The following is a 24,186-nucleotide window of genomic DNA, read 5'->3' as shown; positions in this document are numbered from 1 at the left end:
GCCAAGAAGGCGGCCGCCCATTGGCTGCGGGGTCGGCCGGGGCTGAGCGCTGAGGCACGCGGGAACGAGCCGGCCCGATCCTTATCCCGGTCCCGGTCCCGGTTCTGATCCCGCGGCTCCACCTGGCCCGGCCCGGCCCGGCCCGGCCCGGCTGCCCCGGCCATGCTGTCGTGGGGAGCTGCGGGCGGGCGGGTGCTGCGCTGGGCGAGCGGGCGGGCACCGGCCCGAGGGCTCCGCTCCTCTCCGCGGGCGGGGATCGCCATGCCCAGCTGGGTCATAGACCGGTACGGCAGCAATGAGGTGTTGCGCTTTACCAGCGACATGATGTTCCCCATCATACACTTCCCGAACGAGGTCATCATTAAGGTTCACGCTGCGAGCCTGAACCCCATCGACCTCAGCATGAGAAGTAAGTGCCAAGCCCGAGCAGCCGCTGCCGGGAAGGCAGGGGCTCTGCCGGGGCTGCGGCCGCGGCGGCCCGAGCGGTGCCAGGGCGCCGTCCTGGCCCGGCACACAGCTGTCTCGGCAGTGTCCAGGCCTGCCTCAACACACGTGTTTCCCCGAGCCCTGTGGAAAACCGCCGCCTCTTGGAAACGTATCTTCTTTCAGGTTCTCAGGGAAGAACAATACGAAAAGGTTTTTTTCAAGTTCTTAGGGGAGAACGATATAAAATGCCGCTGACAAGAGTGTGTGTGTGTGTTGGGAGGGTGAACTTTTAATTGAGTGATTGTGGTGCTATTCTTTTGACCGAGAGACGCCCGGCCAAGGAACAGCATTGCCCCTAAGTGATGCTGGATTTTCCCATCTTGAGGTGAATAACGCTGGAGGTCTGCGTTGCTGCCAAGTCGGCATGTGCGACCTAAGGCAAAGCTTTGTGTTGTTCATTGCCATCCTGAATTGGCATCTGGGGACGTGCTGTCATCCCGCCCAGGAAATCTGGCTCTTTCATTGCCCGGCTCTTCTTATTTGATACGTTTAATCAGATATACGTCCCCATTTTCTGGGTTTGAAACACGAGAAGGAAGTTGTGGTGGTAGAATACCTTTTATTTCCTATGTAGAAGTGCTTGCCTATCGAATCAGTTTTAGCAGAATAAGCAAATATATCTGCAGGAAGCTTGCTGACAGAGCTGTAATCTGTGTTTGACTCTCTACATGAATTTTAAAAAATCTTTGACTATATTTGGAGGTTTGGTGATGGGACATTCTATCTGAAGATTCGTGTTAAGACACTTTCTAGCATGATAGGGCCCCTAGGCAAACTTGTCCAAACACTTGAATGGACATATATGCCCAAAAGCAGGCTATTTTTAGGCTGCACACTGTTATTAGATGGGTATTTCTGAGACTTCACAGCATTTGTCTGTTGCTTACTGAATAGAAGTCCAGGTTGTTCGTCTTAGAGGAGATATGCCTTTTTATTTTTCACACCTGCTCTTGATTTCTAAAATCTGTAGAAATATGAGATATTGCAGTTTTTTTGCATGCTTCAGTTATAACAGAAATAAAGCATGTTATGTACAGATGATGCTTTCTAATTGGAATTGCACAATTATAAATGAACACTCAGTATGGTATGTTGTGGTTGATTCCATGTTTTACAGGTGGTTATGGTGCAACCGCGTTAAATATGAAGCGGGATCCCCTGAAACTCAAAACTGGCGAGGCTGAATTTCCTCTAACACTTGGTCGAGATGTCTCTGGTGTTGTTATGGAATGTGGACTGGGTGTGTCCTATTTCAAACCTGGAGATGAGGTGATTCCACCAGTCTCTTATGTTTTTTTTCCAGAATGTATAGTTAAAATATGCTATGAGATGTTCAACATTCATTCTGCTCTTAATTATTTTTTTAATGCTGTTGCACTCTTAATAAGGCCTATCTGGCAGTAAATTCCTAGAATACTTTCTTCCCTTCATTTTTTCTCTGAAAAGCATAGTCTTTCAGATACTTGCTTCTGCAAGTTAGTTTCCCTTTTGTGTTTTAATTTTTGATCCATTTCAGCAGTAGCAAGAGTGGAATTTTGTTTATTTGGTTTTTGTTTCTTTGTTTTTGCACACTCAAAGTGCCGCTTTGTTTTCAGTTCAATTCTAACAAGAAGGGATTTGTTTTTGTTTTTCTTAACTAGCTTGGAGTAGGAACTTTGGCTTATCCCAAGAAGCACTTCATGGGTGCCTACACAAATACTGATACTGTTTGCTTTCACCTTCACCAGTTGCTTTCACATTTCACCAGTTTTAGCATAGCAAATCCTGATTCTGCACCATGCTCACCCCTCTAATCTGGGCTTTCCTGGCATGGGAGTAGTTTGGGGGGGAGGGGTTGAAAAATTATATCTTAAACACAATGCAGTGGTACAGTTTATTTACATAGCTCTCCAATCCTTCATTTAGTCAGTTTTGTGATTTTTTTTGGATGTAAAATAAGCTAAAACTGGTTTCTGATAAACAGTGAAGACATTCTATGAATTAGAAGAAAGTTTTCTGTAATGAAGGAAACTTCTGTGTACGTACAATTGTGTACAAAGTTACAAAAATTGATAGTTATTTTCTGTTTGGTTTTAGGTGTGGGCAGCAATTCCCCCGTGGAAACAAGGCACTCTGTCAGAGTTCGTGGTAGCTAGTGGAAACGAGGTAAACTGTCAAAACTGTGGCTAACAAAATCTCAAAGTTGTAAAGGCTGGTATTTTTCTTCAGTATTTAAGTGATTTGATTTCTTAGTGCTTGGATTGATTTGTACTCCAGCTAGTTTTGATGATGGCTAAAAATGTGCAATACACAATCTGCAATTCAGTAAAGCTTTCTTAAATATTTCCGTGCCACATAGGAGCTCCTGTGTGACTTAGATATGATTTTATTTCAGGTATCTTTTAAGCCAAAATCTCTCAGTCACACAGAAGCTGCTGCCTTACCATATGTTGGTCTCACTGCGTGGTCTGCACTTAACCAAGTGGGAGGACTGAACCAAAGTAATTGTAGTGGGAAAAGGTAAGTAAACAGTTCTGGTGCTAAAACCAAAGTTCTTCATTTTTATATTGATGAGCTGCTTCTAAGACACGTCCAGCAGTGATAAAGACTGCTGTACCATGACATCCATAAAGATCAGCTGTCTGAGGATGATGGATTCTGTCCACACAAGCTGCTTGAAAGAGGCTTCTTTAGAGGAAGGCTCAGATGAGGTCCCTATATAGATGTAAAAAATACCCAGAAAAGTTGCGGATGCCCATGCATCCACAAGTGGAAATATTTAAGGCCAGGTTGGGTAGAGCTCTGGGCAACCTGCTCCAGTGAATGGTGTTCCTCTCCACAGCAGGACATGTACAACTGGATGATCTTTGAGGTCCCATCCAACCCAGGCCGTTCTATGATGCTATCATAATCCAGTGTATATATAATGTATGGGCTGTATAGAGAACTTGAGGATGTTATCTCCAGGAATTTATAGGGACTTTGCCTTTTTTTGTCTGTTAAGACAGCTAGTCAAATGTAATATCCTTTCAGTTATACTGACAACTCACAAAAAGCCCTCTCAAGGACAGAGATGTGGTTCACTCACTTCCTGCATGTGTGGGCCATTTGGAACAGACTGGTTTTCCAGCTTTTTAGAGAAAAATGAACAGGTGACTGACTCTTGTTTGACCTGCAGGCCAGAGCTTTGATGGGGTCAGGAATGCAGACAAGAAAAGGAGAACATGCAAGATGAGCAGCCAATGAAATAGAAAAATTGACTTTGTTTATCAGTCTGTTAATATGACAATGGCAGATGAGGAAAAATGCAGTGAAAGATTGGAGCAAATACCATTTTTCTCCTGATAATTGAAATTTTCAGTTATTTTGACCTTTAGATGTTTGAGTAAATAGATAGCAAGATCTTCAGAATGGAAATAAGGGCAAAAGTAAAACTATGGGAGTTGAAAAACAGTAGTTAAAATTACTGTGCTGCATCACAGGTTTAGGTCATAAAGTAATTACTGGGTAGCAGGAGTCTGGATGCCTGACCTCGTCTTATCTTGCTGATACTTTGTAACGCAACACATTGCAAAGGACACTAGATCTGTTGAAATTCTTCACCTACATCTCTGGAAGACAGTCGAGTGAGTGGTCATTCGTGTGTCACAGGGAACTTCACCATGAGAATATTGAGTAATTGTTTTTTCTAAACAATGTTTTGAGAAAATGAAATTGCAAAATTTAAAGGAGTTTCAAAGAGACGTTATTGAAATTAACTTCCAGCTAGTAATGAAATTCTAAATAAGATCACATTACTTTTTATTTTTCAGTATTTATACTTTTTATTATCTTAACTTTTACAAGTAAATAGAATTAACCTGATGATACACTGATAGGCTAGCCTTATTAAATTGTCTTTCCAATCTTCAGGTAAGTGTTTAGATTTTGCTGTTAACAGTAAAATTCAAACTGCATTTGTAATGTGTCTTTACATTTAATATTTACTTTCACGTTCCAAATAAATAAATAATAATAAATTTTTAATTACTCTATAAGCAAAAAACCCATTTTAATGTACTTAAAAATATTCTATTTCCTGTCTATAAATTTTGAACTGTAAAACCAGCAGTGAATGACTTATGTGACGGTACCTTTTTTCCCCTGAAATATTACTTGTAGGAAAGTGTTTAAAATGCATTGAAGGAGCTGTGCATTACATTCCATGAACTCTCAGGGCAATAATTTAAAAGTACAAGAATTTATACAGTGTTTCCTAATTTCTTTAGGTCATGCATTTGGTGAGAATTTACCTACATATGTGATTTTATGTCAGTCTTTTTGTCCCCTGTAGCTGTATGTAAACAGCTATGTAGAAGGGTGTATGTGCACACAAAAATGTCTTATTTTGGCAGAGGAGCTGTATTCCTTGATGAAAACTACTTCACTGGTGCTTTAGTGCAATGTTTAGACATCTTAAAAGCAGCAAGATTTTTCTATTGGTGTGTATTGTTCTCTTTGCCTCTTTTAAGGTGGTAGCGTGGGCTAACCAGAAATACTTGCTGTTAGTCCAGTGTCTGGCATTGATCTGACAGATTATCTGCTCCATCTGCACATACTTTCACAGGTTATGTTTTTGCAAGTTTCCTGAAGTGTGCTCTCATCGTTTGTGAACCCTCCTGCAATTCCAGTTGTTTTTTCATTCTGCACCACTCTAATTAATGTCAATATTCTTGTAGAAGCTTAAATGTTCTTACTATCCTAAATGTTCAGGATGACTCTGTTGTGTTGAAGTTCTCTGTGGATACCTGGAGCTTCTCATATGTGTTCCTGATCTGTTTCAGTAGAAGGGGGATTGCTTGTTCAACACTAGCTGTTAGATATCTTGCTTTCTGTATTCACAAAAGGCATGACAAAACAAATCTGACAGTGTGAGAAGTTATCCAAAGTGGTTACATTGCTATTAAGTAAAAGTCTTTATGTGAATACAGAGGCAATACCTTAGACTTTCATGTATGCTGGGCAGAAATGTTGCATTCTGTTAATGTAAGCTACCAAATGTACACTCCTGGTTTATATGGTTACATTGAAAATTTGAATGATATAATGCCCAAAGAAAATATTTTTTTCAATGTCTGTGTGTTATTTCATCATTTTATCTGTTGAGAAGTATAAAGTCAGTGTAGGTTGTAAAATTTCTTGAAAGGGTAAACATTTCTTGATCCAGGAATAAATTTCTCAGGGGCGTTTTGTTGGCATAATAAAATAAGATATAATTTTATATATAAATAGAGTTGATATATTTAGTCAGTAAATACATAAATTTTGTAACTATATAAAATTGATGTATTTGTTCAGTTTTTATCTTGCATGTAACTCAGTCACTGAAAATTTTTAATTGTTTATAATCTGGAGAAAATATTAGCCCTTGATCTGTACATCCACTCCCCACTCTTTGTATGTTCTATTGGGGGACACACACAGCTGAAACAGGTCCTGCTTCTTTCATTCTCATTTCTGACCACACCATAGTTCCAAGCAGGGCCCAGGGAGATGGGCTAAACTCATGGTTTAAGATGGGTTCAAATCTCATGTGTGTGCTTATCTGGAGAGATCTGCTCCCTATGATCATTTGAACTGCTGGAGCCCCATGGGGATCTTGGTGTGGATGTTGTGCCTCTGTCAGAAAGGAGGAAAGCCTGGGGAACAAATGTTGTTTCTGTTCTTTTGAAAGAATTGGTTCTCTTGGATCTCTGTCCAGGTCAGAAGATTTGTTAGTTTGTTTCCTGGTGCAAATACTTGTATATTAGTTTACTCCTGAGCTCACCCTTACAGTGAAAACAGGTAGTTTCTATGATGTGTTTTTTCCTGGCTGTGTTTTCCTGAGGCAGTGCAAGCAAAACTGTTCCTGCTTTGGCACTTGCCACCATCTGTCATTCAGTACTGTCCTAACAGGTCCTGCACCTTCAAACACTCCCCCTCTTACCTGTGTGTCTTGCTGTTGTCAGTGCTGTAAAAATGCTGATCTGTTGAGCTGGTGCGCATGGATCTCCTCTGCAGATGTAGTTTGTCTCAGAAATGAAGAGCTTTATTGAAGTCACAATGTGTGGAGACAGTTTTAATAATTGGAAGGTGTGGTAGAAAGTAGCCCATGTAATATAGGAACAAACTGAATCTGAAAGTATTTCTACCTGGAGGAATCTTGAGGGCTTTTATTCAAGGGGAAAATAAAAAATAGTCCTAGCCAAGCAGGTCTCCAAACGGAAAATGTTACCTAAATCCTTTGAGCAAATTGTACATTTTCAGATGACAGCTTTCCACCAAATATGTAGTAGAAGAAATGCCCTTTATCTAGGAGTGAAATTGTAAAGGCAGTTTGAAAAGGTTCTTTTGAAAGGATTTAATTTTAACTGTCCTTTTAAAGGATAAAGATGGGTTTAACCCAATATCTTGAGTGCAGTATCCTGGAGCCTTTTCAAGTATACTAAAGTCAAAATATGCATGTTGCTTCAGGCATCTGTCGTTAGAAGCCTGGTTCTGAGGATAAGTACATTTTGGCAGATTTAAAAGCTGCAGGCTTTGTGGTATTGTGGTTTCATATTCTTAATCTGAATTTTGCAGCTTGGATCAGTGAAATGGGAGGGAACAGAATCTGATCACTTACAAAAGGAGCATTTTAAAATGGATAGTGTGACCAAAGCCAAGTCTCTTAAGCTACTTCAAAGAACTTTTGTAAACTGAGACTCCAGATTGTATAGTACAGTTTTGTACTGTAAAAAGCAATTTCCTTCAACATCTTTCACTGTGAGATTTAAAACAGGAGTTTCATCAGCTTCTGAAGATTCTGAGATTTTTCTGGCAAACAGAAGCTCTGAGAAACATGATGTTCCTCAATCCTATGCCAGGACTTCATCTTGGATCTTCTTTTTGTCCTAGCAAATGGATCCAAAGTCAAAGCATTGTTTGCAACTTGAGCTGCAAGGTTTTCATACTAATTCACTTTCTGATGATTAGTTATTTAATGAAATGTTTGGATAAAATTTTTGAACAGTGATTAGGCTTCTAGCAGTAAGATTCTCACACAAGTAAACTTGTATTATTTTTTTAAATAAATTTAGGGCTGTTAGTTAAAATGAACTCTCAATTGCTAATAATTTGACAATATGCTCTTTAATTTTCTTGCTTATGAGCCAGTTTCCACAAGCTGGAATTTACAGGGTCTTGTTGAGAGGTACTAGAAGGAATTAGAAAAATTCTACTGCTTTTTTTCCAAAGGAAAATGCACCTATCTTCATTTAATAGAAATTAAACGTGTTAATGATGAGGGTACTTCATTGTATTATTGTCTTTTAGATAAACATTATGCAATATAGGAAAATTATGTTCCATATGTTCTGCAGTTCACAGTCTCCTTAAATAATGTCCTAAACTACTTTTTCTCTTAGATAGGATTGATTTGTGTAAAATGTTGGTGAATTGGATTTTTTTCTTTAGGAGATATGACAGTGGACTCTGGGAGACAGAAAGGACTCTTAATTTATTCTGTCCCAAATTAAACAATTATGTTTGGGAAAGTGAGGACAGGTACAGGGTTTTTGGGTGATATAAATGCTACAGCTCCAGTGACAGCTCCACTGCCTACATTTAGTTGAAAGCACATATGAGGAAGTCTCTTTGGCTGTGCTGAGGTAATGCTTTTGGCACAGAACATGTGATCAATAATGTTAAGTCACATTTTTTGCTCTTTGAACAGTTAACCACTCTTGAATAACATTGAATGACAAAACCAATCTTTTGCTAAAAATAAATCAGTGTCAGAGATGTATAAGAAACATTAGAATACATAGTTACTCCAGAATTTATTTAAAGAACTATTAAATATATTTTAATTTTCTTTTTCAGAATATTAATATTAGGAGCTTCAGGAGGAGTTGGTACATTTGCTGTACAGGTAATACTATCCAGCATGCCCAGGATGAATCTTCAAGCATTTCAGTATAAAAAAAAAAAATAACAGAAGGGAATTGAGAGAAGGAATAGAGAAATAGTAAGCTACTGATCAGTCTGTCTGATAGAGAAAATTGATATTTCCAAAAGGAAAGTATTTTCAGATTTATTGCTTTCCATTTATTATGTTGTATTATTTTAAAGTAGGAAGCAGGGACTTTCAAGGAAAGTAGTTGTGTGTAAGATCACATTTCACAATTTGGGTGCAGAAAATCTCTGATTGGTGTAATTTGAAATATGTGTCCTGTTCTCATTATCTTTCATTCAGACGTGCACTTTAAAATATGTACAGAACTTGGTGTATGAGTGGGAAAACTGATGGAGAACATTACCTACCACAACTACTGTAGTTGGTCAAATGATGTGAGAGGCCATCAGGCTTTTGACTGCAGTGATTGTAAAGCACAGAGGCTTAGATTTACTTTCCCTCACTGTCTTTGCCCTGCTGCCCTTTTGTCTGTCTGTTCCAATAGCTCTAAACTTTGGAACGTCAGCGTGCTCTTTTGTTGATTCATTAGTTATGGAGCGTCCTCTTTCATGCGCTCAGTTAATTTGGTGGTTTTGACTCTAATTAGTGTCATCTCATGCTGAAACATCTTCCTCTTAAGATTATAAAAAAATAAAGAAGTTGGGTGATTGCATCATTGCTTTCCATGTTACTAGGCCATAAGCACAGCAGTTTTATAAAGAGTTTTACAGCAGAATTTTTTGTGGTACACTATTTGCCTGATCCATGATAAAACAGGTGACTCTAAGTATGAAAGGCTGACCAGCCATTGACTAGGTACAATTTTTAACTGATCAAGCCTGGATAAACTATGTTAATTTATCTGGAATCAAGGTAGAATATGTGAATGAAAAAATGAGATGCAAAAAGAGATAACTAGCAAAAATCCTTTGCTTTGCTATAGCTTTTGGAATAGAAGATAACACGATACTGTCCCTGTGGTAAATCAGAGATGACTTCCTTCTTTTTCTTGTTACTAGTACCTAACCTATTTGCAGTAATATGAAATACTTAAAGGGCATATTTAATAATATTTAATGGTACATGTGGTGCCAACATGGTAGACTGGCAGCTTGGACAGTACCTCTTGGTGTGCTTAGCTGGTAGATTCAGAGCAAACTGAGAGCCTTATTTGTCATGAGACCTGGTATCTTTCAGTGGCATTAAAAAACCCCAAAGTCTTTCTTTCACACCAACTCCTCCTCTCCCACAACCACCTTAAATATTGACAAATTCTAGCCATTATTTTGTCTGTGGGAATTGTGACAAATTAGCCTGTATTAGAACAGTCTCTCCACTCCCTATTAATGGCGCTCATTCATTATATAAATATAATGAGATTTTGGCTTTTTAAGTTGTTCTTTATTTCACTAAATTTTAATCTTTGGGCTTCTTTTTTTTATACTTGTTTTTAGCTAATGAAGGCCTGGGATGCTCACGTGACAGCAGTTTGCTCTCATGATGCCAGCACACTGGTGAAAAAGCTTGGAGCAGATGATGTGGTTGATTATAGATCTGGAAATCTGGAAGAGCATCTTAAAACATTACCCTTGTGAGTGTTTGTATTGCTTAATGCTAAGATGAAGGAGTTGGCGGTCAGACCTTCTGCCTTTTGATTGCCTGACTCTATCAGAGTTCCCTAAATTTTTCTAAAGCCTTATGTTGTAAAGCAGATTCACCTTTTTGGATGCAGTTAGCAAATGAGTATGCCCAGCAAAGATTACATTGTAAAACTAAGCCAGTTAATTGGGAGACTGCTTCTCTTCAATGACTGTGATATGAACAGTTTTGTAGCTTCCATCCAAGTACCTTGGAGAATATACAATGCATGAATAAATTGAAATAAGCCTCTGAAATCCTGAGTGAAGTTGGTAAATACAAAATTCATCTTGTAGAGGAAAGAACTGTATCATGAAGAAGCAGTGACTTGCCACTGTGCAACTCAACTGGGAGTAAATCTCTCTTCTGTAACATTGGATACAGCTGCTTCTGAAAAACAATCACATTTATCTTGTCACAGCAGCTATGTTTAAACTAGCCTGGGATTTTTCTCTAGAACAGAAGTATTTTTTCTTTCTTAATCTTTCCGTCTGTTTAAATGTAATCTACTTGTATTTGAAGATGGTATTTACACAGCTCTTTTTAGCTAGACTGAGGTAAGTTTCTGGAAGGGGAAATAGAAGCTGCTTGATCTGTGGGAGAATTTTACTGGTAACTGTGCTAAGAAGCCATGTGTCCTTTAGCTGTAGTGTGATTGTCAGCAGGCCTGAGGGCAGTTGCGAGGGCAGTGACACTGTCTGTACAGCAGGATGGACTTTGCAGTTGGTGCAAAATTTGCCTTTGTGCAACACTTTAAATGCTAAACACCCATTCTAGCAAAGTGACCCTTTCTAAGAGAAATCAACAAGTGTTCTAGGGTGCAGTTTAATGATGCAACTAGACTGATCAGTCAGCTCTACTGACTGGGATGTTCCTACTTCCCTCCCCTTTACAGTTGTACTGACTCTTCAGAATCCAGTCAGCTACTCCTTCCAGGAACATTAGTTTTTAAGATCTTTTCTTGTTGGCAGCTAACTGTTAAATTAACTGAACTGTAAATATAAAATCACACCCTTGGAAGACAGGCAGGAAAACTGTCATTCCAGAGAGATAAGGACTTTTCTATTTAATTTGCATAAGCATTTTCCCTCGTATTTGTAAATTATTTAGATTAGAGATATATGTTACAATCTGAAGACTGCTGGAAATTTACAGATGAAAATGAGAATGAGTTGTGCATTTAACAGAACAGGTGCATAGCTCCCTGTTGCCCTGTTCAGCCTTTACAGGCTCACATGCTGGGATAATGAGAAGGAACACTGAAACTGTGGCTTTTTGCCAGAGGCTGCATATATCCATTCCATGATGGGAAGGTTTTAGATCCTTTGCATTGTTAGGTTCAATGTTAAATAGGTAGATGTGAAGAAAAGAGCTGTCAGGAGAGGTAAAATGGCCCCTAAATAAATAAGGAGGTCAAAAAAAACTTGGAGAAGCAAAGCTGAGAACTGGATCACAGAAAAGATGTGAGGAAATAAGCATTAGTCGAATAATTTGTTTACGTAATTTTAGCCACTGGAACTGACTTTTGTTGAGTACAGCACGTACAAGAGCTGTTCCTAGTTGAGGGCATGAGTCCAGACTAGTTTTTACGTGTACATACCATATTGTTTAGTGCTAGACCTCAAGACTGTTCCAGTAGTCTCTGTGGGAGGGCTGAGGAGATAGAGCTCTAGAAGGCTTTAAGCAAGTACAGAATGTAGTTGTGCATCTCAGTTTGCTTTTTGGAGTTTAAGTGTACATTTTAAATAGCCTGTGTCTGATGCACAGTGAATGGGCAATAACCTGTAAATTTAAATCCCATTGTACATTAAACTTTGCTGAATGTTTGGGACCTTTGTGAAGTCTTGGGACTTTCTTTCTGCTATCTTGCAGGCTGATTATTTTTGCATTGCAGTGACATGTAGAAATGTGAACTGTAGCTGATTTCTGCTATTAATTAGCTAAGTTATGGTGAAGTTATTTTTCCCATATCAAGATTTTAAACCTGTTATTTCTATGTCTGCAGGTTTGATTTTATCCTAGATAATGTTGGTGGATCCACTGAGAAGTGGGCACTAGATCTCTTGAAGAAATGGTCAGGAGCAACATATGTTACCTTAGTGACACCTTTTCTGATCAATATGGACAAACTTGGAGTGGCTGATGGCATGCTGCAAACAGGAGTCACTGTTGGTTCCAAAACTCTAAAGGTATTTGACAAAATCCTATGTACTTTCATATTTTGGAGTACTTTAGTGACTACTTCTGTGGCTTGGATGCCAGTCACAGAGCTCATGGAGGGGCAGCTGTTGCATTGTCCTCATATGTCATTAAGTATACTATTCTTTCTTTCTTGCACTGAAAAGAAATGAGTTGGGGTGGTGCTGCTGAGTGTATGTAGTACTTTGGGGGACTTTGAAGTTTGATTCGTTATTGTGCTTTCCATTGTGGCCTTTTCCATATGGCCTCCCTAGTGAGTCCTGCTGACAGCCGGGGTTTCATAGTAAACACAGCAAATCCCTGCCTCACTGAAGTGAGGGCAGTTTTGTTACTTGCTTTAGGCCAGTCAGGCTTTCTCTAAAAACATTGTTCCATGACTGATTCTCTTCATCCTGTTCCAGCAGCAGAGAGTAGTAAGTGTGGTCGAGGGTGGCTAGAAAGTCTTTCATCTCTTTCATGTTCGTGTGTCTGGATGGTGATACTGATTTTTCTAGTTTTTGTAAGTGGATCTTAAAACATTTTGCCAGTGGCCAGATCAGTGGGGCTTTTTAGAACTTTTTCTTCCCTATGCTTGTGTACTTGCTCTCCAAATGAATGCTTTTCAAGCAGTTGCTATGGTATTCCTGCAAAGGCTTGGCTGAATGGGATTTTAAGTCCTGCAGTAGTACTTTCACAAGAAAGTCCAAAGACAAAATGAAAAGGCGGCGAAGAAATAATGTAATAGTATTTCTCTGTGTGCATGTTACCATGATGAGGAGGATTCTATGCCATATATAAAAATCATCTCTCTTTGTCAGATGATGGCTGTTTTTTCCTGTAATGACTTACTTAGAGGAGAAGCTCTTGACTTATGTGTGAGAGATCTTCCCAAAATGCTTTTCATGTGAGCTGCCATCTGTTGTTGGACAGTGATAACTTTGGCAGATATTACAATGGAAAATGAAGTCACTGATACTGAGGTGGAAGGTTGTAAATATCACATTTTAATTTGGGTTTATTTCAACCCATTTGTGAGTGTATGTGGACATATAACACCATTTCTCTCTTATGTAACAAATAATTGTTTCTAGCTTCAGAGACAAGGCAATTGTTTTTCTCTACCAGCTGACTCGAACAATTGGACACAAAATTCAACCTGATCCTATTGTGGTAATACAGCATCCTGGTCTGTACATTTAATCCACATGCTTTGGTGCCATTTTTTTCAGACACTAGCATATAATTTCCATGTCTTTTCCTTAAGTTACTTCTTCAGAGATTCTGTCATTAATTTTAGTTCCCATTTCAGTTTGCTCTCATGGTATTTTAATAGATTTGTGATCTTTCTTGCAGCATCTCCTTAAAGGAGTCCATTATCGGTGGGCATTTTTCATGCCAAGTGGCCCAAGTTTGGATGAAATAGCAGAACTGGTTGATTCTGGAAAGGTATGTCAGTAATGGTTATTTGGGTATTTGTGCTGAAAGAGATGCTGCTTGGACTCAAAAATAGTGTAGTTCACTATTGGGAAGAAAAATATTATGAGAGTCATGGTAAAGAAAGCTAGTTAAAAATCAACTTGTTCCAGTTTCTAACTTCTGCCTTTTGCATGGAATTTAGGAGTTCATAGTGCTTAAGACTGTTCTGCCTTCTCCCTCTTGAGCGTACATTTTTAAAAACGTGAAGCTTACAAAGTTACAAGGAGTAATGTCCAGTGATTGTTTATTTTTGCCAGTGGGAATAATTTAATATAAACTCCACATGAAAATTATGTTTTAAGAGGTCTCACTTGGTTCATTTGGGCAGAATAAACATGGCTGTGTATCTGCATATGCAAAATTACTTAGCCTGGTAAGTAATGGTTGGGCATCCTGCCTGTAGTGTGCATAGAACTAGAATATTCTAGTTATTGCATGTAATCTCCGTTGGCAGAATTGTGACAAGAATCTTGTGTTTCGTAATTTCAGTGCTGCAGAGTATGATGTTTATGCTAATTCAGCACAGGGACTTGGAATATTGTGAGCATTCATAAACTTCTGGGGAATCTTAGTGGACTTGGGGGGGAAAAGCCAAGAAAGATTACAGTCTGCTTTCGTGATCTTTTTGGGTTTATGAGCTTGTTACAAAATATATTGTGGGAGTGAACAGTTGATTTCCTATGTTTTGGATTGTGTGGTGATATAAGTCCCAGCAGTGTCCTCTTTGGGAATTTTGGCAACATGAAATTATCCAAGAGTAGAGAATATGGACAACTGCTGTTAATCTTTCTATGTGGTAGATAAGCAGAAGAGTAAGCAGTCTGTCATGACTGCTGGTAATTCTAGTATGTGAACTGCTATCTTGAGCTCAAAATTTGTGCATATTAGTAAAATTTAGGTCTGTCAAAGTCTGAGTGTTGATTCCCCTTGTTTGATATGCAATATGTTCCAGAGTTTGGAAAAGAGTAAATAAATTGCTGTTGTACTGAAGACCTGATTACTTCTGTTTTGGCACCGTATAATACTGTGATTAAGAAAGAAGCTGTAGAAAGTCCTCATCCTGTGATTGCATTCAGTCACACTGCTAAATTCTAAGTGTCTAAGAAAAAGAAATGCCCTTGTCTTTGTTCTTACCATTTGTCCTGTTCTCAGCCAGTTGCAATTTGTTTTGTGTTCTGCTCCTACCTTGTATGCTAAACAAATGCAGAATATGCTCATGAAAGCCTCTTGGGAAACAGCTGTTTATGCAATAGAGATAGGGCTTAATCAGTGTTCTTTGCTTAATAACCTGGACAGGTGAATTGCAATGCCACTTAAGATGTACGTCATACATACATGAATGTCCTGATGTACTTCTGGTAGTAAGATGATCATGAGGACAAAGATGTTTGCTTGGTCTTTTATTCTCTGTGCAAAAACAGGTCCTAACATCAGACTGTTTGTCTGCAGAGTTGTTCTAGTAGCATTTTACTCTATTTTGTGCAATGTTGTAAACATCTGAGCTGTCATCAGGATTTTATAAGACCCAGTTGTGTTCCATTTAGACAGATATTAATAAGACTATGACCTTTTTTGTTTAGACACAAGAGTTCTCTTAAAAGGACAGACCATCCATTCAGAAGAGTAGGTGTTTGGGAAAAAAGGCAGGAGAGAATCACTGGAGAAATTTTTCCACAATTTCCTATAAGTAAGTGAAGACAAATGTTTATGTTTTCATAGGAAGGAATAAAGGAGAAATAAAAAAAGCACAAAGCAATGAAATGTATCAAGAACAGAAAACTGAGCTCATGTAGTTTAGCTTGTTATCTTTGAGTGAATATTTTTGAGTAATGCAGGGTTTTTTTTTTTTAGATTTTAGTCTTTTCTGTTAAGGACATCTTAATTTTGAGATTTTATGAAGTGAATAAGAGAAATTAGAAAGCTCCTGAAAATGAGAGGCTTTTTTTCAGGAATAAATGATACGGGGGGATTAAATGTAAGAAATTAAAAAGAGATGAGGGGTTAAAGAGATGTTACAGTAAGTGAAGCGTTGAAGAGCATACTTCTGAAACATTTACGGATCATTTTGATCTGACAGTGTTTCTCCTTACAGTCCTTCTGCACCAACAGAGATTTTTATTTCTGATGAGTTCATTATCTTCCTTTGTGAAAGCAAAATCCTCAATCCTTCAATGGACGCAGAATAAGACTTTGTTTAAAGTTACTTTGTTCTCACCTGGATGATCTTTGCAACAAGGAATGGAGATTTGCAAAATGCCAGCTCTGAGGAGGAGTTCTTTTAATAGATTTTTTTTTAATGGGGAAGCAAAGGAGAGGATTTGATGAGCTGGTAATACAAGAGAATAATTTTCCTTGTGTAATTTACCTGCACATCAGTCAGTTCTGGGAATTGTAAAACCACTTTCAGTTTATGAGCTGTTTTCTCTGCCTTGCAGCTGCATATCTTGCAAAAAGACAGTTGCAAGACTGAGGGGCTGGGAGGCTGCTGCAACAGTTGTGGGCATGGAGAAAACCTAGTATTTCCTTGACAAATTTGAGAGAGACTGGCTATTTTCTAAACTGCTGGAGAATCCCTGTTGTGGTTTGAATTGCAGCAGTTAATTATAACCCAGTAAGGACTGGCTTAATGTGAGCTCCACCAAATGAGTTGATGAAGCCCATGCCAGAAGCTGCTGTGTCTCTTTCCATGGTAGAATGTTCCTGTGGAATTACAGTTCTCATCTAAAGGCAACTGAAATCAACAGAGATTTCAGTTCAGGACACAGACCTGCTGGCACACTGTTCGGTGAAGTGTCATCACTGAAGGGCTCATTAGGAATTAATTTGGTGTTTTTCTGCTCAGTGTTGTGGATTTAACATTGACAGTTTTGTTTTTTGCTGCTTGCCCAGTATTTTCCTTCTAAAGAGATGTCCTATAGTCCTTGCTGAAAATAGGCCAAATTCACATAAGTACTTAAGTTGGTAGAAGCCTCTAACTCATAACTGATCAGTTACTTTGCCTTTTAGAAAGGCTGGTGCAGGAAAGCAGTCTCAGAAGACTCCTTAGTGTTGTAAGCAGGAGCACTGAGTGTGTTGTGGTTCCTGCAGGACAATAATAGGATGTGGGTTAACATGCAGCCCAACAGAAATGTGACATTTTCATTTTAATTCAGTGCTATTTAAATGCAGTACAAGTGTGTGTGCAGTGTTTCTGGTGACTTAATACTCTTTCATTTAGAGCATTGTTGTATCATATGGGCTGATGGATGAGTTATTTTTGCAGAAGGAAGGCTAAAGGGCAGAGTCTCTAATCATTAAATGAATACATCATTCTCTCTGATGTTTTCTTTTTGGATAGATGTTCCAGCACAGGCACCCATAGGAAGAACAACTGCATGCCTATATTAATGTAATTTGTGAGTAGTATTGATTATACATTTTGCTGAAATCACTAGATGCTTTGGACTTTGCACTTGCTGTTATGGTTTGGAGACCAGGATGCTGACTGTTCTTTGGACCTGCTGCTGTCTTCTTTTGCAGTGGTGAACAAATCACATAACCTTTTGCTACCATAATTTCTTGATGTACTAATGAGGGCTAATGCCCTTTATTCACCTTTGGTGATTTGCTCTGAGATACCTTGTTAAAATGAGGAATTGAATTGCTTCCGGTTCCTAGGTATTTCCTATTCAAGAAGGAAATAACACAAATGCATATGGTCATCCACTTTGACATACCATGGGTTCTGAGAGTTGTTTGGATGGCCATGATTTAAGATGGCTTACACCTACTGCTAATGTAGGTCATCACAGCTTCTGGACTCTGTATGTGTGTATTGATTTGCTTCCAATTCATCTTGTCACAGTTCTGCAAATAACTACTTCCTGGCCCTTATTGCACTCTTGTTGCATTTCTCTCAGCTGTATGAATATCAAACTGAGCCCTTGAATGTTCTCCAAACATGGCATCTATAGATCTGGCCTTCTCTACAGTAATTCCAGGCTTTATGACTGTGCTAAGTTATCCTAAGATACCTGAGGATTCACCCTTGTGTGGTGCCTGCTTTAGTCTCCCTTAAAAAAGGCACTAGGGTGCCTAATTATAGGGGTTTCTACACTTAAATGTCTCAATAAACTAGAGATTAGTCCTTCTCCCTACTCTTTAGTCACTCACACTTGTTCTGATGACTGTCTTTCTTCATACTAAATTGCGAAAGTTGCACCTTTTTTATTTTTTTGCATTTAATTTTGTGTTTTCCTGTTGCAGTGCATTTGCTTGGCAGGTTGGTTGGCTAGAGCACAGAGATGTTGACCACGGAGGGGTTGCCAAAAGCTCTTTTCAGCCCTTTCTCTTCCAAAAAGAAGCTCTATCTGCATTTTGTCACAGCCACCAAAAAAAAAAGCCACTGTGATTTTTATTAAATCATACCTGTTCCTGTTCCTCCAGGACATGGTGGCTTGCTTATGCTCCTTATGTAAGTGCTGTGTGGTTACATCACAAAGTGTCTGTGAAGGGCAACTAATGGAAATTTTGCATTCTGTGGGAAAATAGGATTTCAGTATGTAGATTCACTTACACCACAATGAGATCTGGAAAAAATTCATCACCATCTTCCAGGCATTTAATTAGATGTGTTCCCTTAACCTGATCTAATTGTAAATTGTGTGGAAAGTTAGTCCTGGTGTTCCGAGCTCTGGCCTCCTGGTGTAGGAGGGAATTGTGACTAGTGCAGGGGTAACATGCAGACAAGGCAGCCCTTGTCTGCTGTGAGTTTAGTTTACTGAGACTGGGAAGATGTGGATTACAAAGGACTAATCTTCTAATCTCTGTATGTGATATGATTTCACATGTAAATATGTATTTCTGTTTAACTGTATGGAAGTTGGTTGTCTTAAGTAAATGGTGATGTTTACCCAGATTGCTTTAATTACCAGCATAAATATCAGAACAACTACCAAGAATGTGCCTTACCAGGGATTCCAGAGGAGATTAATTGTGCTTTCCTTTAGATAACAGTTTTTCAGCATGGTCCAGTACGTAGCTAAACCCAGGATCTTCCTTATTTTTATTGATTTAAGATTGGGCTAGGCTAGCACACAGTGCAGTTCTGGGCTTGTTCCAGTTTCTTACTGCTCTTCATTGTGTTCTGTAGAAGCTGTTCTGCCAGGGCTAATTAACAAACGAGATTTTGAAGCCTTTTCTACACTCTGAGCTGTACCCTGATAGCCTGCTTAGCTGGGGATTTGTATGCTAGCATTTTAATAATTGTACATGATGTTCATGAGTTCCTGTGGGCTGCTTTTAGAGATTTGCTATGAAAAATGTCCTTTGTCTTAATAACCAAACAAGTAAGACCTGATAATACAGTTGTTGGTAAGGTGGCTGTGGGATTAGACCCTGGGACACTTGCCTTCCATTCCCATGCCTTAATCACTGCAACAGTTTTTGTTATGGGTGTATTGTTAGATCAGTTTTACTTCTGTTATGTATTTGGGACAGAAATATAATGTACCTGATGTCCTTTAATGTGCTCATGGATGATAGTGCATATTCTCTGAAATAAAAGTTAATAAAAAACACAGCAAGGAAAGTTTTATAAAATATATTCAAAGATGAGGCTCTGAGCAATCTGGTCTAGTGGAATGTGTCCCTGCCTATGACAGGGGCAGTTGGACTGAATGGCCTTTAAAAGTCCTTTCCACCCCAAACCATCCTACAATTCTACGCTGGTACTGTGCAGTTGCAAAGCTACCTGTGCAAGATGTGACCAGAGCCAGCTGCTGTAGAAGGTAAGAACTTCAGCCTTTGTCTTCAGTGAGGGCTGACTCTAGAACTTGCTGTTGGCAAGCAATATGAGGATTGGCATACTTTGTTGCATGCCATTTTAAGGAGAAGAAAGAAGTGAGATTAAGATGCAAAGAGCATGGAACATGAGTACAGCAGAGAAGATGCTCAGCTAAAGTAGGAGTGTCCCAAAACAGCATCTTTTTTCCCCATGGGATGACAATAAAGTAATAAATGGATAACCAATTTTAGTTCCAGGACAAGGACTGTTCTTTTTAATGATTTTTCTTCATTACTGTTGTTGACATTGGTGAGAGATTCACTAAAGGCCAAAGGATCAAGCACTGCATTTGTGCTCATGGATTACATTTAGGCCCAGTGGTAATTTCTGGAGGAAGACAGCCTTTATCTTTTAACTCAGCTAGTCAAAACAGCAGCCAGATCTTTTCCATTACAGCAAGCCCTCAGGAGGATTTTTATGTCTACTGGAGCTTTTGTTCTGTGTGCAAGTACCTTTTCTAAGGGTGGTGTACGGGAGCCCTGAGCAGCCTCACCAAGGTGTAGGAAGGGGATGTGCAGTGGGAGGCAGCAGCTGGGAGGGAGGCACTCTCACAAGCAAGGCTGCCCGGCAGCTCTGACACGGCCATCCTTTGCAGACCTGGAAGAGAGCCAGTGCACTGTCACTGTCCTTTGAGTGAGGGCACTTTTGTCCTGCGCTCTGAACTAGGCTTGCGCTCAGTTCCTCGCTCTCCTGAGAATTTCAAGGCTCTCGCTCTCCCTCCAGTGGCAGGAAAAAGCTGCGCATCTACTGGAGTGACTTCTTGTTACCATGAGGGTCAAAGCCGTCTCCATTCCTTTTGTGTTTTCTCACTTGTTCTCTCCTGATAAATTCAAACTGTGCCCTTGATACCGCAGAAAGTGGGACCTCTAAGGGTGGGCCTGAATTTGCCATGAGCAGGAGTGTGTTCCTGCTGACTAGTGCTGTTCACTGCCTGCTACATTCAGAGCTGGAGTGGCTGGGATAGCACCTCTGTGTTCTGTGCAGGACAGCCTTAATCAGCATCAGCAACTACTCTTTTTATTTTTCCAAGCACATGAATTCATTCCAAGAGACCCGAGATTCATTTCTATAGTATGTCCTGCATTGGAGAGAATGAAGAGGAAGAAAATACCTTTCAGGCCCAATCTGTTTTCAGATAAACATTTCAATGTGGGTATGTGTAATCCTTTCTCTCCCAGACTTTAGTTTAATCCCTTTTCCCTGAACAAATAGGTGTCCTCTGGCAAGGAACTGATGCGTGGCTGTAAATAGGCAGTGTTTTTATTATCCAGTTAATCTCCATTTATTATCACACATTCAACAAACAGCAGACTCTCCCCTACTTGTTTGTCTGTTCACAGGAAGAAATTTTATCTTAGTCAGTGGATTATGGTAAAGGCTGAGTGAATCACTGTGCTGCAACACGGTCAGCCCTTTCAGGGTTATTCAAACAATGGGACTGTCCAGCCAGCCAGATAAAATGTTTAATGCTCTAAATTGCCAAGATCATCAATTCGGTATTCACATCTCTCTATAGCACTGCCTAAAGCCAGCGTTTAAATGAAGCTAGAGGTTACATCAATGTAGCAGATGGGCTTTGAGCATGTGGTGGCTGCAATACACACGGTGCTTTGAACTGTGAGGATGAATTCAGGGCTCCTCTGAATCACTGTGTCACCACTTTTCAAATGCACTGCTTTGAACTCTACCCAATAGGCTGAGGATATAACATACCTCTGTCAGGGTTATAAGGTGCAACCTACAGTAAGGGACTGTGGGTTAGCAGGACAGCAAAGTGTCTTGTTCATGTTTTCTCAGTTGCTGCACGTGTCTGAAATTAACTTCTGCTTTTCCCTGGAATCCCTTGCACTTCGCATCCCCTGTGCTGGTGCTCTGCTTTCTTCCCTGAATACTTTTCCTCTCCTCCTAGCCTATTACTTTGTCAGGGTCATCTGTGTCCATGCATCAGCAGGCTGGGTTTCTGCATCTCTTTTTTCCCTCTCAGTTGAAGCACCACAGCTTTGTACACAACTGCCACTAACAATAAGTACTGTACAAGTGCTTGGCTCAGCAAGGTTCCTGAACTGTGTTTTCCCAAGCATCTGCTATGAAAGCAAGGCTTGGTCTTCCTCAAAACAGTCAGTACTGATCAGCAGCACGTTCCTCCTGCTGAGGGTCACAACAGCTGCAGCTGCACTCAGATGCTTAGTTTACCCCAAACCATTGTGAATTCAGTGGTTTTGCTGCCTTGAGTCCACGTCCCTGACTTTGCTGATGTCCAAGACAACATTTCCATTCTGTACTGAATGCTGACCAGACATGAGTTTGTCTTGAACATGGTCATTTATACCCAGCATTTCTTCCACAGTTGGGGTATCTTTGTGGCTCCTCTGCTGTGTGATGCTACTCACTTTGCTAGGGGTTAGTTTACAGACATTGTCTAGGCAGAACAAGGGAAATAATTACTAAGCCTTGTACCTTGCTGCATGGAAACTTTGAGGCACTTGGTGACTATATTTATTTGCACAGTGGCTCTCAAAGTGATTTGTCTGAAAATTCTGATGCATTCTTTGGAAGGGGTGCATTCTTTCCCAATTTTCTGCCATGTAAAGTTTCACACTATGGCTAAGCTTGCATTGACAAAATAAAAAGGAGTATCTAGTGATATTGGGCAATACTGTGGTGCAAATTAGAGTACTGATGTATTGGATTACTGTTATCATACAAGCAAAGTCAGTAGTTATTTAAATGCAAGGAGTGGATGTCAATGTAAGGCACAGTGTATAGATGAAGAGAAAATTAGGAGATCTAAGAAAAGGATCTCCCTGATCATGGACAACTATCAGAGGGCATTTGTTATGCTGTTGGGGAAGGTGCTGGGTGGTCAGCACTGCTGCTAGGAAAGTGTGTGTGTATGAAAACCTTTCTGTGGTAGTGCTGCACACTCACCTTCTAAGCAGCACATCTGAAAGTAAAAACCCTTTGTCTTGCAGTCAAAGCAAGGCAGCTTTTGAAAGACAGTACCATTTCAAAGCTGGCACATTGTGTCTTTATTGCTGCTGTATTCCTTTTCTGTCTGGCATGATACACATCCTGCCAGCAGAGAGAAATTACCAGTTCTGGCTTATTCAACAGGAGAAGGGTACATGCTAAAACTATAAGGAAAGTGCAGAAGATAATTTTTCCCTGACACAAGTGAAAATTATCTTTTTCTAGCACTATAAATAGTGTTTGGATCTTGGGTACTTCAAATTGTCATCACTGCAAGCATTAGCTGCAGACTCATCTACTGGTCATGTCTTCCTCTGGTAAGAGGATTAGTATCAGTGCAAGGACATGCACTGGTCTGGTGTTATGGGATCCAAGGTAAAGGACCAACCTCAGGGGGGGCAGATCTTAGGTAGGAGGTGTGGGAGGTACATCTATAGACAAATCTTATTTTGGTGTTGGGAATGCTTACTCAGTACTTGACAGTAAAAAATAACCTCTTCCCTTGGATCAGCAGTGATAAATATTTTTCAGAAGAGCTGAAAATTCTGCTTCTGTTGGTACACTATGACATCTAAAGAAAATGCTTATAGGGGTTTCAGGCTCCTTACTTAATAATGGGAAGAGTGATTAAGTAGTTTCACTGTTGTTGTTAGAAATTAGTCTAAAACAATCCAGAAAGCCACTCTACAAAATTAATGTCAAAATAACAGTTGATGCAAGCTAGGCTTAATAATGATTTATGGCTCCTGGAATACACAGTGTCTGAGTTTTCAAGTGTAGTTAAATGATTCAGCAACAAACATTGGTGGACTATTTTTCTACTTCATTTGTGGTCTTCTACAGGTACTGAGCTGTGTGCTGATGGGCATCAGGGTTATAGGTATCTTTAAAATATCTGATGTTCTGACAATTCTTGAGTTTAACAAGAAAACCAGTAGAGAAATATGAGGCAAAAAAATGTTCTGTCAGTATATCATTGTGGACAATAAAAAGTTAAATCACAGTGTCAGTTTTTGAAAGGATATAGAAGTTACAGCCCTACATGGTGATAGAATATATCACCAGATACCACCATGGTTAGTGGTAGAAGCCACAGGTAAGGGCTCTAAACTGTGTTAGTAAAGGTGTTTCAAAATTTGGGCAAAGAGCAGCAGAAAGCCTTCTTCTGGATGCAGAGGTATCCCTAAAAAAATCTTAAAATGTGGCTACATGGCAAGTTCCATCCTAAATACCTTAAAGAAACCTCCCCCTTTTCTTCATACAGTTTGAGGTGTGAGGGTGATACATTACTTTATTCCTAATATAGTGACATTTTTCTTTATTCTGTAGATTCAACCAGTTATTGATGAAGTCTTCTCATTTTCTGAAGTTCCAAAGGCCTTTCTGAAATTGGAAGGAGGACATGCGCGTGGAAAAACAGTGATCAATGTAATTAGTAAACAATAAATATCTCTAATCATTATTCTGCCTGCAGTCAATCTTTGAACATGAATTGGTATGTAGCAAGTGTTTCTTCTTTAAAAGCTCATACAGGATGCCTAACTTATAAGTCTTGTTTTAGAAAAGCCTTTGATTGCTTCATATGCTGCCTGTTAATAAGCAGACAAGACATACTAATGTCCCTTAGGCATTTCTACCTGAAAACCATGTTAAAAATGTAGTTGTGACTTTTGCAGAACAC

General features: G+C 39.5%; 1 protein-coding gene across 5 annotated transcripts; it reads left to right on the top strand.

Annotated features, from left to right (window-relative positions):
- Positions 1-7: 7 nt before the first annotated feature.
- RTN4IP1 (reticulon 4 interacting protein 1) lies at positions 8-23,967 on the top strand. 5 transcript variants are annotated; one of them, XR_015283076.1, is made up of 10 exons: positions 8-409; positions 1,604-1,755; positions 2,563-2,631; positions 2,861-2,985; positions 8,347-8,395; positions 9,874-10,010; positions 12,063-12,246; positions 13,589-13,681; positions 15,292-15,398; positions 17,049-19,269. XR_015283076.1 is itself a non-coding variant. In XM_086876714.1 (9 exons), exons 1-9 carry the CDS (start codon positions 163-165, stop codon positions 23,949-23,951), a joined length of 1,173 nt encoding a protein of 390 aa, XP_086732840.1. In that variant the 5' UTR covers positions 20-162; the 3' UTR covers positions 23,952-23,967. The 5 variants fall into 5 exon arrangements, 3 of the variants coding, with proteins under 3 accessions (XP_086732840.1, XP_086732841.1, XP_086732839.1); XR_015283075.1 differs by having other exon boundaries at positions 35-409; positions 15,804-19,269; XM_086876714.1 differs by lacking the exons at positions 15,292-15,398; positions 17,049-19,269 and adding an exon at positions 23,835-23,967 and having other exon boundaries at positions 20-409.
- The last annotated feature ends 219 nt before the right edge of the window (positions 23,968-24,186 follow it).

This window comes from Cyanistes caeruleus, chromosome 2 (genome assembly GCF_971803275.1).
Source record: "Cyanistes caeruleus chromosome 2, bCyaCae1.hap1.1, whole genome shotgun sequence".
Classification (NCBI taxonomy): Eukaryota; Metazoa; Chordata; class Aves; order Passeriformes; family Paridae; genus Cyanistes; species Cyanistes caeruleus.
Note: the sequence above shows the minus strand (reverse complement) of the source record. Positions and strands in the feature narration are given on the sequence as shown.